The following is a 14,106-nucleotide window of genomic DNA, read 5'->3' on the forward strand; positions in this document are numbered from 1 at the left end:
CACAGCTACGCTCACGGCCTCACCAATATTATCATCAGCATCACACAATACGCTAAGTCCTGATCAACTCTGAGCCGTCCGATCTTCATAAAATGGCTGAGCACCCACGGCAATTGCAGGACCCGGCCCACCAACCCCGGTCCCACCAAGTTGTCAAGGCGGCCACCGCTGTCACCGCCGGTGGGTCCCTCCTGGTCCTCTCCGGTTTGATCCTAGCCGGCACGGTCATTGCGTTGACCGTAGCCACCCCGCTGTTTGTGATATTCAGTCCCGTTCTCGTCCCTGCGTTCATCACAGTATCGCTTATTATCATGGGGTTCTTGGCCTCCGGCGGGTTCGGCGTGGCGGCGGTGACCGTTTTGTCGTGGATCTACAGGTACGTGACGGGGAGGCACCCGCCTGGAGCGGATCAACTTGACCACGCGCGCATGAAGCTGGCGAGTAAGGCTCGGGAGATGAAGGACAGGGCTGAGCAGTTTGGTCAGCAGCATGTCACCGGTTCTCAGGGCTCTTAAGCTACCTCGATCCACTGCCATGTGTCCGATCATCTGTGTTTCTTTGTGATGGAAGCTGTACGTACGGGTTCATGGGTTGTCTGTGCTTCGTTATTCTCTGTTAGTGTTGTTTTTATGCTTTTATGGGGTATGTTATGGTCTTTGTAATGAATTGAACCCTACGTGGACTTAAATTTCTATTTTCGTTTTTTTTTTCTTTTCTTTTCTTTTCCTTTCCCAGTTTCCCTGCATGCATAATAATTGAGAAGCTTGATTTTCTTAAATGTACTTGCAAATTTTCTAAGCCATTTTGAGTTTTAGTACAAGGCAGGTTACTTAAAACGGTGCATGGATCAACTTCTTGCTTTTTTTCTCATGGATGCTTATTAGAAATTGAATTATAATTAATGGATTAGGTGAAATTAGCTGGTTATGATTCATGATTTTAATTTATTTAATTAAATAAATTGAATTACAATCAATCTCTTTAGTTTTATTTTTATATTTTGACACAGAAACATTGATTTTTTACTCTTTACTCCCTCCTCCATCTCGAGGAATGAGATGAGATAAATGGTCATCTCTAAAGAGAGAATAGGAGATATACAGGTTTATCAATTAGGAAAAAAAAATATAAGGTTAATTACTTTTTTTAATTTTTTCACCTATGTTTTAAATACTAGTTGCCATGGCCTCTGGAGGGTTTTAGGGTGATTTCGATCGGTCATTGGAAATGCTTTTGCCATCCCAAAGCCTTAGCCTTAGGAGTGGTTTGGCCGAAATCACCCCATAGCAGATAACTAATCAACCAAAAAATTATTGCTGGGATATTTTGAAAAACGTGAAACTCACGTTGACCTACACATATTAATTGTTGTTTGAAAATCCAACCATGCATCCAATAAAAGGGAACAAAAATAGGGCTCAAGAAAGTTCACAACCTAGCCCTCCGGTGAGAGGCTCATCCACAAAAACGATTATGAGTTCTCTCTCTCTGCGTTGCCGAGTTGCAACAAGGGAACGGGGGTGTGTCGAAGAGAGAAAAGGGAGTGGGGTTTCGCGGGGAGAGAAGAACGAACTAATTAAGCTTAAATACCTTTTACTTTACATCATTACGCTTGTTAGAATAATGGAGAGATATAGAAGCAGAAGAAAGAGAGAGAGAAGAGAGGGAGAGAGCGGAAGCATATAGGACTACATTGTATTGAGTCTTGTATGATAATGAATACAAAGGCCTCTATTTATAGAGAGGAGATTATGAATGAGCCTTCTATGTTAGCAATGTGGGACAAGAGGATGTGAGCCACCGCCTGACACGGTCTCCTCACTTGGGCAATGTGGGACAACCCACATATTATCTCTAACATCCCCCCTCAAACTCAATGTGTAAAATTGAGTTTGGATAAACGAAAAGGGAAAGAAAAAGGAATTCGCCGGAAAAGGTGCTTGTGCCGAAACAATTGCTGAAGTAACGCCATAAAAGTTGTTAGAGACCGGTGGATTCTGCCTGAATTTGAGCAATGCATTTAAGCTGGAGCTTGGTTGAAGAGGCTAATCATGCCTGAAACCCTTGGACCGTCTCGCCTTGTCGGCTGAGATAAGCAGGGCCGGTTGAAGAGGCTAATCATGCCTGAAACCCTTGGACCGTCTCGCCTTGTCGGCTGAACTAAAGTCTGACCCATCTAACTAGTAGATCGTCTCGCCTGATCGGCTGAGATAAGCAGGGCCGGTTGAAGAGGCTATTCAATGACCGGTGATGGCGGCATTTGACAAGGCAGTAGTGGGCCGGTTGAAAGGGGCTTCTTTGGCCCGAAAACCCATGGACCTAAGGAAAGATTGGTCTGACCCGAGAGTGCCATCCGCTAGAAGAATGAACCGGATTGAGATGCGCCAAAGAACAGGCTATAAAACCGAATTGAACAAGCATAAACCAACTTGAACCGCATAAAACAAACGCCTAAATTTGAAGAAGAGTCTTGTTTTCTGCCATCTAGAGATGCCAAAAGTAAAAATAGACCACAAATTTGAAATAAGGACGAAAAATTGGGTAGGAAACACCTGGTCAACTTTTTCAGTGGTCAAAGTCAACGGTCAAAGTCAACGGTCAACAGTCAAAGTCAACGCTGACGTGGCAGTGATGACGTGGCAAGGTCAGACTGATACTGATTACGTGGCACTGATGACGTGGCACTGATGACGTGGCACTGATGACGTGGTACTGATGGCGTGGCATGCTGACGTGGCACGTGGACTGACGTGGCACCACTGACGTGGCAAATTCGCTGGCGTGGCACTGGATGACACGGCTTAGGGTTGACATGGACTAGGGCTGACGTGGCAGTATGAGGGATTGACACGTGGCTGCCAAAGAAGGAAAATCATCTGGCGCGTGAGGTACACGCGTCTCACCGGTGGCCGCACTATGGCGCGTGAGGCCCACGCGCAGAGAATTCCTGCGGCGCGTGGGGGCGCGTGAAGATGCGTATGGAGGATCTGAGACCTGTTCTGGAATCCTGGGGAGCAGATCTATCCAACGGTGGCCTGAAGGAAGCAATCTGACCACCGTGCCAGGCGGTGGCTGGACGGCGGCGCGACCTGGCGCGTGGATCTCACGCGCGGAACTTCTGGTGGCGCGTGGAGGCGGGTGAAGGCTCGTATGGAGGATCTGAGACCTGTTCTGGAATCCTGGGGAGCAGATCTATCCAACGGTGGCCTGAGGGAAGCAATCAGACCACCGTGTCAGGCGGTCGCTGGACGTCGGCACGACCTGGCGCGTGGAACTCACGCGCGGAGCTTCTGGTTGCGCGTGGAGGCGCGTGAGGGCTCCGATATGGCTGTGTGCGGCGGCTCTGGGACGGTTGTCTTCCGGGCTTTCAAGCGTTATAGTGATACGCTGAAAACCTCGAGGAGAAGATAGAGAACCGTGAGGATCAGAGAGAAGGATTCGCCGGATAACACTGGCGGCGCCGGAGGAAGACGCGAAAAATTTTGAGGTGAGGTGATTCAGAACCTGTGCTCTGATACCATGTTAGAATAATGGAGAGATATAGAAGCAGAAGAAAGAGAGAGAGAAGAGAGGGAGAGAGCGGAAGCATATAGGACTACATTGTATTGAGTCTTGTATGATAATGAATACAAAGGCCTCTATTTATAGAGAGGAGATTATGAATGAGCCTTCTATGTTAGCAATGTGGGACAAGAGGATGTGAGCCACCGCCTGACACGGTCTCCTCACTTGGGCAATGTGGGACAACCCACATATTATCTCTAACAACGCTTTTGAGAAAATCGAAAGAAATAAATAAGCTAAGTACTTTTTTCTTTTTCTTTTTTTTTTTTCTTTTTTTTTATAATTTAGGATTGGGGGGCAGAATTTTTTTCAGGATTGGGGGCATTTACCCCTTGACAGAATAGTATCTTCTCTTTCAAGGGGGTGATTTTATTTCATAAATTTATCGGTCATATGTTGTTGTCATGTTATTTAAAAGTATTTTCTAAATTATTAGATGCAACAAGATAAGAACAGTAAACACCGTTCTACCAGATTCGAGCAAAGCGCTTCCTTTAAGAATTTCCTATAGGAATCAGGTTATAGCTAAATTTGAGTTTGTCATGGACATGACCCAAAAAAAAATTGTTTGCACCTAAGAGAATTTGCCTTCTACACTTGGGCTTTGCCTTTGGCGTCGTCTGCGGTATCATCTCCTTTATTGTTGTCGAATCCAAGTTCCATATAATTAAAAGTTCATAGAAAAGAATGGGTTCACTAATTAGTCAAAAAACTTGCTAAAATATGCTTTATTCAAGGTGATCATGAGGCCGAAACGACATGAACATTGCAGCATACTGTCTCAGCATATTCTCATCACCAGTTCCTCTATTTTGAACCAAAGGAACCAATGAACCCATAGTTCTCATCCGGTACCGCCGCCAAGCAAATTGTATAATGATGGCTCCCCATGTCCGCCAATTGGACGAGTAATATCTCATCGTCCGCTTAAGGCTATCACTGCCAAATCTATAACGGAAATTATCAGTAATATATCGGAGATGATATGCATCGAGCCCATACGCTTCAATGGACTCTACGCAAATAAACGTTGCAGGCGATGACGGAAGCCGATCTGTGCGTGGGCAGCGGAGGCACCATGACAGGAGCTCGTCGCCGAAAAACCCGCCAGGTTCGAGCGCGCTCGTGGCTATGAAGCCTTTGCTGAGGGCTTGGCTTCGTTTTACTCGTCCATGAACAATAAACACCATCCTCTGCACAGGGTCTCCTTCTCTGAAAATCTGGCTCGTGGGAACACCATGAAGTTAAAAACAAATTGATTTCTAATATTCTGTGAGTCTATATATGAATATGATGGTGGTGTAATTGTAAAGTTTCACACCTTTTCTCCCTTGGAGTAGATAAGGGGTTCGACCATATCACAGATGTTGTCAAGAATGAGGTCGTCCAACATGTGGAATAGAGGAACCTAAGAAATAGAAAACACAATATTCAACATAAATCAAGAAGATATATATCAGTTTCAAAATGGGATGTGTAGAGTATATATAAGCCATAATTAATTGAGAAATGAAAGCCCCATTCTCCTAACATCTTTTTTTTTTTTTTTTTTTTTCAAATAAATTCAAATCTACCATTAATCGATTTGTAAGTTTACATATAGGTCTTACATATTCAATAATAGATTTAATATATATATATATATATGTGGAGATAGTTGAGAGAATGAGGCATAACATTTCTCTAACTAATTATAGGAAAAATTCACTTCCCTTTCTAAATCATAAACAATTTTGTAATTACAACCTTGAATCATCAATTTTTGAAATGTTGGTATCCCAAATGTTAGCCTCTTTTAATTTTATCATATTGTTAGAGTTTAGGGTTAAATCAAACGGTAAACAAGTAAAATATTCCTTATGTTCTTGTAAAATTTATAAAAATACAAATTTACTCTAATTAAAAAATTATTTAAAAAAAAAAAAAAAAACACCTAAAATTTACCCCATTAGGCGAGGGAATTTTTAACCTTTTTTTTAAAAAATAATTTTTAAAATATGGATATTTTAGACATTTTGCCATCCTTCGTTAGGAAAGAAAATCATAACTAAGGGGCTAAATTAAAAAATGGCTAAAACTTAGAAATACCAGCATTGCAAAAATTGATAAATTGAGGTTATGATTAAAAATTGTTAATACTTCGGGGAATAAGTGAAATTTTCTCTCTACTGCTCATTGATCTTATTACCCTTTGATCCTAGTTGTTAACCAATATCAACTTATTTGTAAAACTAGCTATAAAGTGCACACATATAGTGTGTACTGTGTTGCTAGGTCATTTCTTATTTAACATGCCATCTATTATATAAAGGAAATGTTACACACTCTCGATGACTCTCATATTTTAAAGTGCACACTTTCTAATATATCATTAAAAATTATCATTAAATCTAAAATTTAATAGTTTAATAGTGATTAATCCAAAATTTAATGCTAGTTTTTAATGCCAATTCATAAAGTGTGTATTTAAGAATGTGAGAGTAAGAGTATGTAGCATTTCTCTATATATATAACAATGGCAGATGGTTCTGTTGTTACGTACCTTCTTGACAAGATCTATGCAAAGATAACGCTTAATATCCCTACGGAGGCCATCGGGCAAATCTCTGATAAGTTCCATCTCATCTTGTCCTCCCATGGCTGCCCATCTTTGGCGCTCAAAATGGCGAACTCTCCGTTTCAAATGAGATGGCAGCTGCCTTCGTTTCATCCACCACTCTATGTCTCGGTATCTCAGCTGCATACTTTTCTTCGTTCCCAGGACCGTATGCAAAAATATCTTCATCATCATTACAACCAGTGAAAATTCCCTTATCGTTAGCAAAATTAATTTCATTATTTAATTTATATTTTAAAAAGACACAATAACACTTCTCTTATGAGAAATACCTGGATATTGCCAACCAAAGTAACGAAGAGTGCCAAGCCCCCCAGCGTGATGCATATACAAAACGCCAACTCCAACGAGTTACTTGTAGGCTCAAGTACGTTCCCGAAAGTACTGTAAACATGATAATTAATTAAGCATGATATAAACAAATAAATACCAAATTAATATATTTTGCGCAAAATATATTAATTTGAATCTTTGGTTGATTACCTAAGGTTCAAAAATCCCCAGTATATTGGATAAAGGATTCCAACGGCTAGAGAGTTGCTAGAAACTACTTCAAGTGCTGGCGTATATATCCCATATTTGAAAGGTCCATCAGCGGCCAAGCACAGTGACTTTATTGCTGTCAAGTTAGCACCACCAGATGGATTGCAGCTACCCTCCGAGCAAAATAAAGAGAGATTACACTTGTTTCTTTTATCGCACTGTTGCTGGAGACATGATACTAGCCGTTGTATAGAAAGGGCATACCACCATCCACCTGCAACCTGTAGATACCATATTGATAAATTAAATTACAATCAGAAATTATAGCTAGCAATTTTTGACACGATTGACAAACTTTAGTAGATTAGAATTTTGTCTAATCAGGTTCGAGTCAATCCTAATTAACCAATACTTTAATTAACGGGTTGATCTTGGGTCAACTTGATTGCTTGACACATGGGTAACCAGCATTACCCATATAATTTATATTAGAATTTTTTTACAATTAAAAAACAAATTTTTGCCTCTAAAATTCTTATAAATTAACTTCAAAAAAAAAAAAAGTTAATATATGGGCCGAAATAGGGCAAACAGGTCATGCATATATGTTTTGGTTAACCTAAACACGACCTGTTTATTAAACGGGTTAACAAGTTGTGTCATATTACCCGCTAATTTAAATGGGTCATGTCAAGATTGAGGAGTTTGATCTGTTTAACTAAATGGATTGGATTGACCCATGTCAAATTGACCCGTGAGTTGACCTGATACGCCAACACAAATTGCCAGCGGCCTTTATAAAAAATTGGAGTAAAATAATGTATGTAACCTTAATTAATATAAATTTGGCGATAACTTGGCCGGCTTACATGAGAAGCAACATAGAAGGCAAAGAGGCTAAGGCTGAAACGGGACCAAACACCGCCAAAGATATAACCAGTGACCTTTTGCAGTTTTTTCAACAAGTAAACCGTATGGTAGAGCTTGGGAATGAACTGCAACAAGTAGGTTACTAGCAGTATCGTCATTATCAGCTTAACCCGTTCTTCTTTCAGCAATTTTGGAACAACCAGCCATGTTACCATCTGCCAAATTAAGGAGAAATTAATCTGAACCAAATTAAAATGGAATCGGTGCTCTTTTGTGTGAATTAACTCACTAATTAAAGCCATTAATGAAACAATAATTGAGGAAGATTAATAGCTTCCAAACCGGAAACAGATTTGGACTGGAGAGTATCCAGTTAAAAGCTAAGATTTCTTTTCAAAAATCTTAAAGCCACAAATGGGACACTTGTCCCACTACTAAAATAATAATAAATATTATTTATAATTTTAAAAATAAAATAATAATAATAATAATAATAATAATAATAAAAGAGGTGGCTAGCCCATCCCATTTTTGACCTACAGGATGGCCGGCCACCCCTGGAGTGGAAGCCACCCCAGGCCGGCCGGTCTGGGGTGGCCGAAATCACCCCATGGCTCTTGAGGGTGGTTCAGCCACACCGAAGGGCCAAAAAAAAAAAAAAAATTGATCTAGGGTGGCTGGCCATCCCCATGGCCCTTGGGGGTGGCCGAACCACCCCCAAGGGCCAAAAAAAAAAGTGGCCGGCCACCCCAAGTGCAAACCCATAATTTTTTTAATTTTTGTTGGCCCTTGGGGGTGGTTCATAGGGCAAAAATGGGGTGGCAGATTTTTTTATTATTTTGTTTTTTAATTTTTTTTTTTAACTATAAATAATATTTTATTATTATTTTAGTAGTGGGACAGGTGTCTCATTTGAGACTTTGGAATTTCTAGAAGGAAATCTTAGTCTTTAACGAGATACTCTTCACTCCATTTAGGACTGGAGAGGATCTGTTTCCTTCCAAACCCTCTTGAAGTTTGACATCAACAAGCTGCCTATTTTTTCCATCATTGATCAATTTTCTTAAAAGTATGACAAGATTTATTCTCAAGTCCTAGCCTAAGGACTGTTTTTATTTATTTATTTATTTATTTATTTTTGAGCAGGCAAAAAATAAATACTTACAATTAATTATTAAGACAAAAACATTAATGTAGGTTTCATTGCAAAGGAATGAGGATCCTCTCCATTTCATTGCGAAGATGGTTTGCACTTAAATTAATCCTGGAAGCTCTAACAGTAAGTATTAGAGAATTAATTGCATGAATAAATTTTGAATAATTTATGCCTGAAACAACAGATCATAATGGTCACCAACTTTAAATGGCTACTTAATTTCATAGAAGTTACTTCCAATATCTAGTTATAGCTTTCGACCATTCTTTTGTTTCATGCTTTTCATTTTTTTTTCCCTCGACTTTACCCAAAGAATCCAAGTTTTGAAACTCTTTCTGCATTTTATTTTTGTAACTTTGTTTTTTTATTTATCTTCTTCATTCTTTTGAGGGAGGTTATCTTGTAGTTTTTTTTTTTAATTGAGTTGGGAAATTGAACCGTTACAAGAAAAGATCCTTCCTATTCTAATTAATCCAAAAGAAAGAGAAATGAAGATCCTTAAAAAAAATACTTTATCTTATAGTTTACTCGTTTCATTATGTGAGTCGTTTCTTGTATGCATTATATATATAACACTGACAAAAAGTAACACGAGACAAAGCACAAAGAATATTTTGTTTATTTGTTGCATGTTTACTGTCCCAATAAATAAATTACTATTTACTCTAAAAATTTAAACTAATTATAAGAAAAAAAAATTATATATCTTTGATCCTAAAAATTTAATTAATATTTTAACAATAACATATTTGTAACAGTTGGAGTGTGTTAACTACATTTAGATGAAAATAGCTTGAAAAAAAAAGTGAGACGATATTAAATCTAGTTTTTCCCCTTAAAAAAAGAATGTTAATTAAAGAAGTACAAAAATTAGGAATATGGGCCCTGTTTGCCAATGGCCCTGGGCTAGTACTGTACCAGGGCCGGCCTCAATTCCCAAAAAATAAAAAAATTTCACCTCAAAATTAATCTCAACATCTCTACTTTTTATACTACATTAATTATTTTTTTTATTATTATTATTCAAATAAAAAAATCACTATAAAACAAATTTTTTACGTTTTTCTATATAAAATATATTTTTTTACTTTTCCCCACAAAATATTTTCACAAACACATATACCCACAAAAAAAAAAAAAAAAAAAAAAAACTACAGTACCAGCTCTGTACAGTCCCAGCCCAGGGCATGAAGACAAGTCTTACCTGGGGGACCGGAATTATAACGAAAGCATCCAACCAGAACGCCTTAAGGGATTGCAGGTTGTGAGCAGCAATCGCACGTGCATCCCACACGAGCTTTCCACACCCAACAACCAATGACTCGCTCGACACGTACGCCAACCTGAACTGAAGCAACAAGTGGCACAGATGCACCAAGTCCACACACGTGCGAACAACGGTGAGGATAGTCGCCAAAGCAACATTGACATAGAAACACGGAGCCCCGCTCCCACACAACGAGATCACGTTGTAGAAGAGAGGATCAACGGCCAAAGCCATGCCACGTGCCAGCAAGACCGCGCGGTTCCACCTCTTCACATACCTGCTGCGCGGGTCTAAAACGAGGCGGAATGGGCCGCAGGACCGCCGCGGGACCGGGACGAGTGTGGTTTTGCCGGACATGAAGTGTGGTCGGTCACAGCGGGTGGAATGGAAAACCGGTACACCCACCTGCTTGCAAGCGTAGCATTCGGTGAAGTTGGCAATAGGGTACTCATCGTCATCGCTGCTGCTACTCTTCTCAGGCTTACTTGAGAGGGAGGACATTGTTGGAAGTGAATTCGGTGATGAAACATGAAGAAAGAGAGAGATAGATGGAGAGGTTTTGGAGGGATTATAATGGAGGACTCAGGATTGTCTGTCAAATAGGCACGTAGCGCATGGATGAGTGTTATGGTTGTGAGAAACAGTGAAATAGTCTTACGTGGGAGGTGGTCGAAGGTGGTTTAAGTTTGGTGGGGTTTCGGGTTTCTATCCCAGTGAGCCTGGGTCCACGTCGGTCCAAACATTAACTTGCCTACCATGTCAGTAAATTTGTTTTTTTCTTTTCGTTCCTTCTTCTTGGATTTATATGTGCTGTTATATCATATATATTTGAGCTAGGATTTGTCTTGCAAAAGAAAGCTTAGACTTCTGTATTACAAATAGAAGCTTCTTTCTTTTGATTTACACGTACAATATATACACCAAATGTACATTAAAGGAAAAAATTAGAATAAAGGGTACTTAAGTTAAGGATTTAAAAATTGAATAGACACCAATTCTTTCATAGAATAGTTTCCTTTGTTGTCTGCATTGAATCACACCGTACTTGCTTTCCTTTTTCCACGTGTTTTAAATCTAGACAAGGCTTGCTCATACATGTGTCTTGAGATTCTGTCAGCTATACTTTCTTAACACAATTTATTCTCTTGGCTGTCATTGTTATTTCTTCGTACTTATCATCATGATTCACGGTTTTGGGAGAGTTGGAGTGCTGATAGATATGTCTCTACAAGCGGGGCGATTATGATTGCTCAATAATTGTTAATCGCTTATAATCACTAATTGCGTAACTGTTTTTATAGGTGGTTATAAAAAATGGCACTAATTGCTTACCTTTATATATATATATATATATATATATATATATATATATATATATATATATATATATATATATATTTAATGTTTTTTAAAAAATCAAAACTGCGTCATTTTATGTAAGTTTTTAGTTAAACCTTGCGGCTATAGCTTTGTCTATATATTCCAAGATTAAAAAAGAAAGAAAAAAAAAAATCTTCTTTCTTTCATAATATGATGATGTTTTAACAAGTGTGCATGTTTCAACCAAGCCTTTGAATTTAATGAAACAAAACATTATTTTAGATTTTTGTCATAGTGGAAACGTCCAAGAAACGCAAGAAAAGTCATTAATAAACACAACATAAATTTTGCAACCACCCACAAATACAATTGGCAAAGTCCAAATACTGGAATGAATTTATTATAACGGTGCATGAGACATATAGCCATATAGGAAGAAGTAGAATGTGGAAGTTTTATATACTTTTGGAAGCTAGACAAGATTCACATAATTGAGGAACTTTATTGGAACCCAATACATTTAAAACTAAAAGTTAACCAACTGCATGATGAGTTTGGATCCCAATGAACAGAAGTGGATCCAATTAGTTTTATTTAAAGAGTAAAATTGTCAAAAAAATATAAAAGGGCAATTTGCCTTTGTAAATATAACCAACTAAATCTTCTCCGGTTCATTTGAATTAGAGAGAATCATTGCCCTTGCATGATGACATATTCAAAACGATGGCCCAACCTCATGTGCATTCCAGACTTTCAAATTGGTAGTGACACCTAAAAAAGTTGTGAAGGATGCACGACTACAAGATTGACTGGATGCCTTATTGGTGAGAAAAAGTTGCAGAAAAATGGGATAAAGTCATGCTTCATGACTCGATCATTGTAGAAGAGTTTCCCTTATCAATATGCATGTCCTTAATACAAAAATAAGAAGTTGTGAGAATTAAAAAGCAATTATTGTCTTTACAAAATTTTTGAATGAACAAAAGGTTAGAGGAGGCAGCATAACAATGTAAAATATCACTAAGCAAAAAATTAGTTTTAAGAGTGATAAGAAGATATGAACCAATATTAGCTATTTGCAAGCCACTGCCAAATTCAATCATAACACTCTCATCGCCTTGGTAAGGTTGCTGCAAAGACAAGTTTTATGTTGTCACATGATTACTTGCTCTGCTATCAAGATACCAATGTTGATCTCCTTCAGTTGCAACTTGTGTGTAAGCAGCCATTGCAGGAAGTTGTGAGAATGGATGTCTTACTTGATAGGAGAAATTCATATGGTAAAAGCAATCTAGAGCCTAATGACTGGTCTTACCACAGGGCCTATATATGGTTTCTTGTAAGATTTAGGCTATTTCAACTCTCAGAATTGGAATCTTCAATCTTATCGTTATTAATCGCCTTAAGTTCTACTGATGCCTTGATAAGGCTGGGCAGCTTAAGCTATGACTTAGTCGATCTTAAGTAAGCACTTAGGGTTTTTACTGTTTAGACTCCTCCTATGCGGTTCCTATTAGGCAAGTGCTACTATGGTCATGATTATGTCAAATAGGTACAATTGATCTCTCATGCTTGCCTTTTTGAAGAGATAGAGAGAGAAAAAAAAAAAAAGAAAAGAAAAGAAAGTATGATGGTTCTATGCTTAGTTGCTAACCATGCTTGTTTGGGCTAGAAGCTATTATATTAGGGGTGTGCAAACGGTTATAATCGGCAGTTATTGGCTATAAGCGCTAACCACAACCGCCTTGGGCAGTTATCGATTTTTAATAACCGTAACCGCCTAGGCAGTTAGCGGTTATTCAATCCAATAACCGTTTTTTTTTTTTTTTTAATGGGCTTTTTAAGTGTTTTTGGCCTTTAATCAGCCTATTTTTTGGACTTATTTTAAGGGTTTAAAGCCAAAATGTTCCAAAAATGATGAAAAAAAACTTGATTTTTTTGGGCCAGCCAATGTTTTTGAATAATGCTTGGCCCAAAAAATCACATACCACATTATATATTTCAATGATTTGATATACATAGTCATAAATAGCCCAAATCCATTAATTCAAAATATTTAATATTATTATATATAAAGGTAAGAGGTTAGCGGTTATTAACCGCCTTACCCTACCACTAAAACCGCTAACCACAACCGCCCTAAGCGGTTAGCGGCTGACGGGTCAGTTATAATCACATCGTTTGCACACTCTATGTTATATAATTTGAATTGGACCCTTCATGGTTTGAATGTGGGTGTATTTCTTATTGGCCAAATTAAGGTTCCATTTACTTCGACGTAAAAGGGTTTCCGTCGGAAAATATTTTCAAGGAAACCATTTTTCCTGTTGAAAACATTTTAGGGCTTTTACTGCGCACACGGAAAATAATTTTTTTTAATATTTTTTTTTTATATATATTTTTTCCAATAAGGTCCCAACAGGGACCTGAATGGGACTTGTTCGGGACCCCGCAAGGACATGCCCGGGACCTCGCTGGGACTTGACCAGAACTTGTTCGGGACCTCGTCTGGACCTGCTTGGGACTTGATCGAGACTCGCCCAGGAATTGACCAGGACTTGATCAGGACCTAACCAGGACCAGCCCAGGACCCTGCCAGGACTTGACTAGGACCCACCCGGGACCCCACCAGACCTGCCTAGGACCCACCCGAGACCCCGCTCAGACCTGCTTGGGACTTGACTGGGACCCGCTTGGGACCTTGCTGCGACTTGACCAGGACCTGCTCGAGACTTGACCGAGACCCGCTGGGGACCTAGACGAGACTTGACTGGGACCCGACCGGGCAAGTCCCGAACAGGTTCGGTTAGGTCCCAAGCGGGTCCCGGT

At 39.1% G+C, this 14,106-nt stretch overlaps 2 protein-coding genes across 3 annotated transcripts; one reads left to right on the plus strand and one right to left on the minus strand.

The window, feature by feature from the left end:
• The first annotated feature begins 20 nt into the window (after positions 1-20).
• LOC132190318 (oleosin Cor a 13) lies at positions 21-700 on the plus strand. Its single transcript, NM_001427886.1, is given in 1 exon segment — positions 21-700. A coding segment is annotated over 1 exon segment (423 nt). The 5' UTR covers positions 21-92; the 3' UTR covers positions 516-700.
• A 3,439-nt stretch (positions 701-4,139) lies between these two features.
• Positions 4,140-10,536, minus strand: LOC132190515 (cyclic nucleotide-gated ion channel 2-like). Of its 2 annotated transcripts, XM_059605526.2 has the most exons (7): positions 9,895-10,536; positions 7,534-7,749; positions 6,665-6,945; positions 6,454-6,565; positions 6,107-6,343; positions 4,886-4,972; positions 4,140-4,784 (listed from the first exon to the last, which is right to left on the minus strand). In XM_059605526.2, the coding sequence occupies exons 1-7, from the start codon at positions 10,456-10,458 to the stop codon at positions 4,293-4,295; spliced, it is 1,989 nt and encodes a 662-aa protein (XP_059461509.2). In that variant the 5' UTR covers positions 10,459-10,536; the 3' UTR covers positions 4,140-4,292. The 2 variants fall into 2 exon arrangements, with proteins under 2 accessions (XP_059461509.2, XP_059461510.2); XM_059605527.2 differs by lacking the exon at positions 7,534-7,749.
• Between the last annotated feature and the right edge of the window lie 3,570 nt (positions 10,537-14,106).

The sequence above is a fragment of the Corylus avellana genome, chromosome 9 (assembly GCF_965113065.1).
Source record: "Corylus avellana chromosome 9, dhCorAvel1.hap1.2, whole genome shotgun sequence".
NCBI classification, from domain to species: domain Eukaryota; kingdom Viridiplantae; phylum Streptophyta; class Magnoliopsida; order Fagales; family Betulaceae; genus Corylus; species Corylus avellana.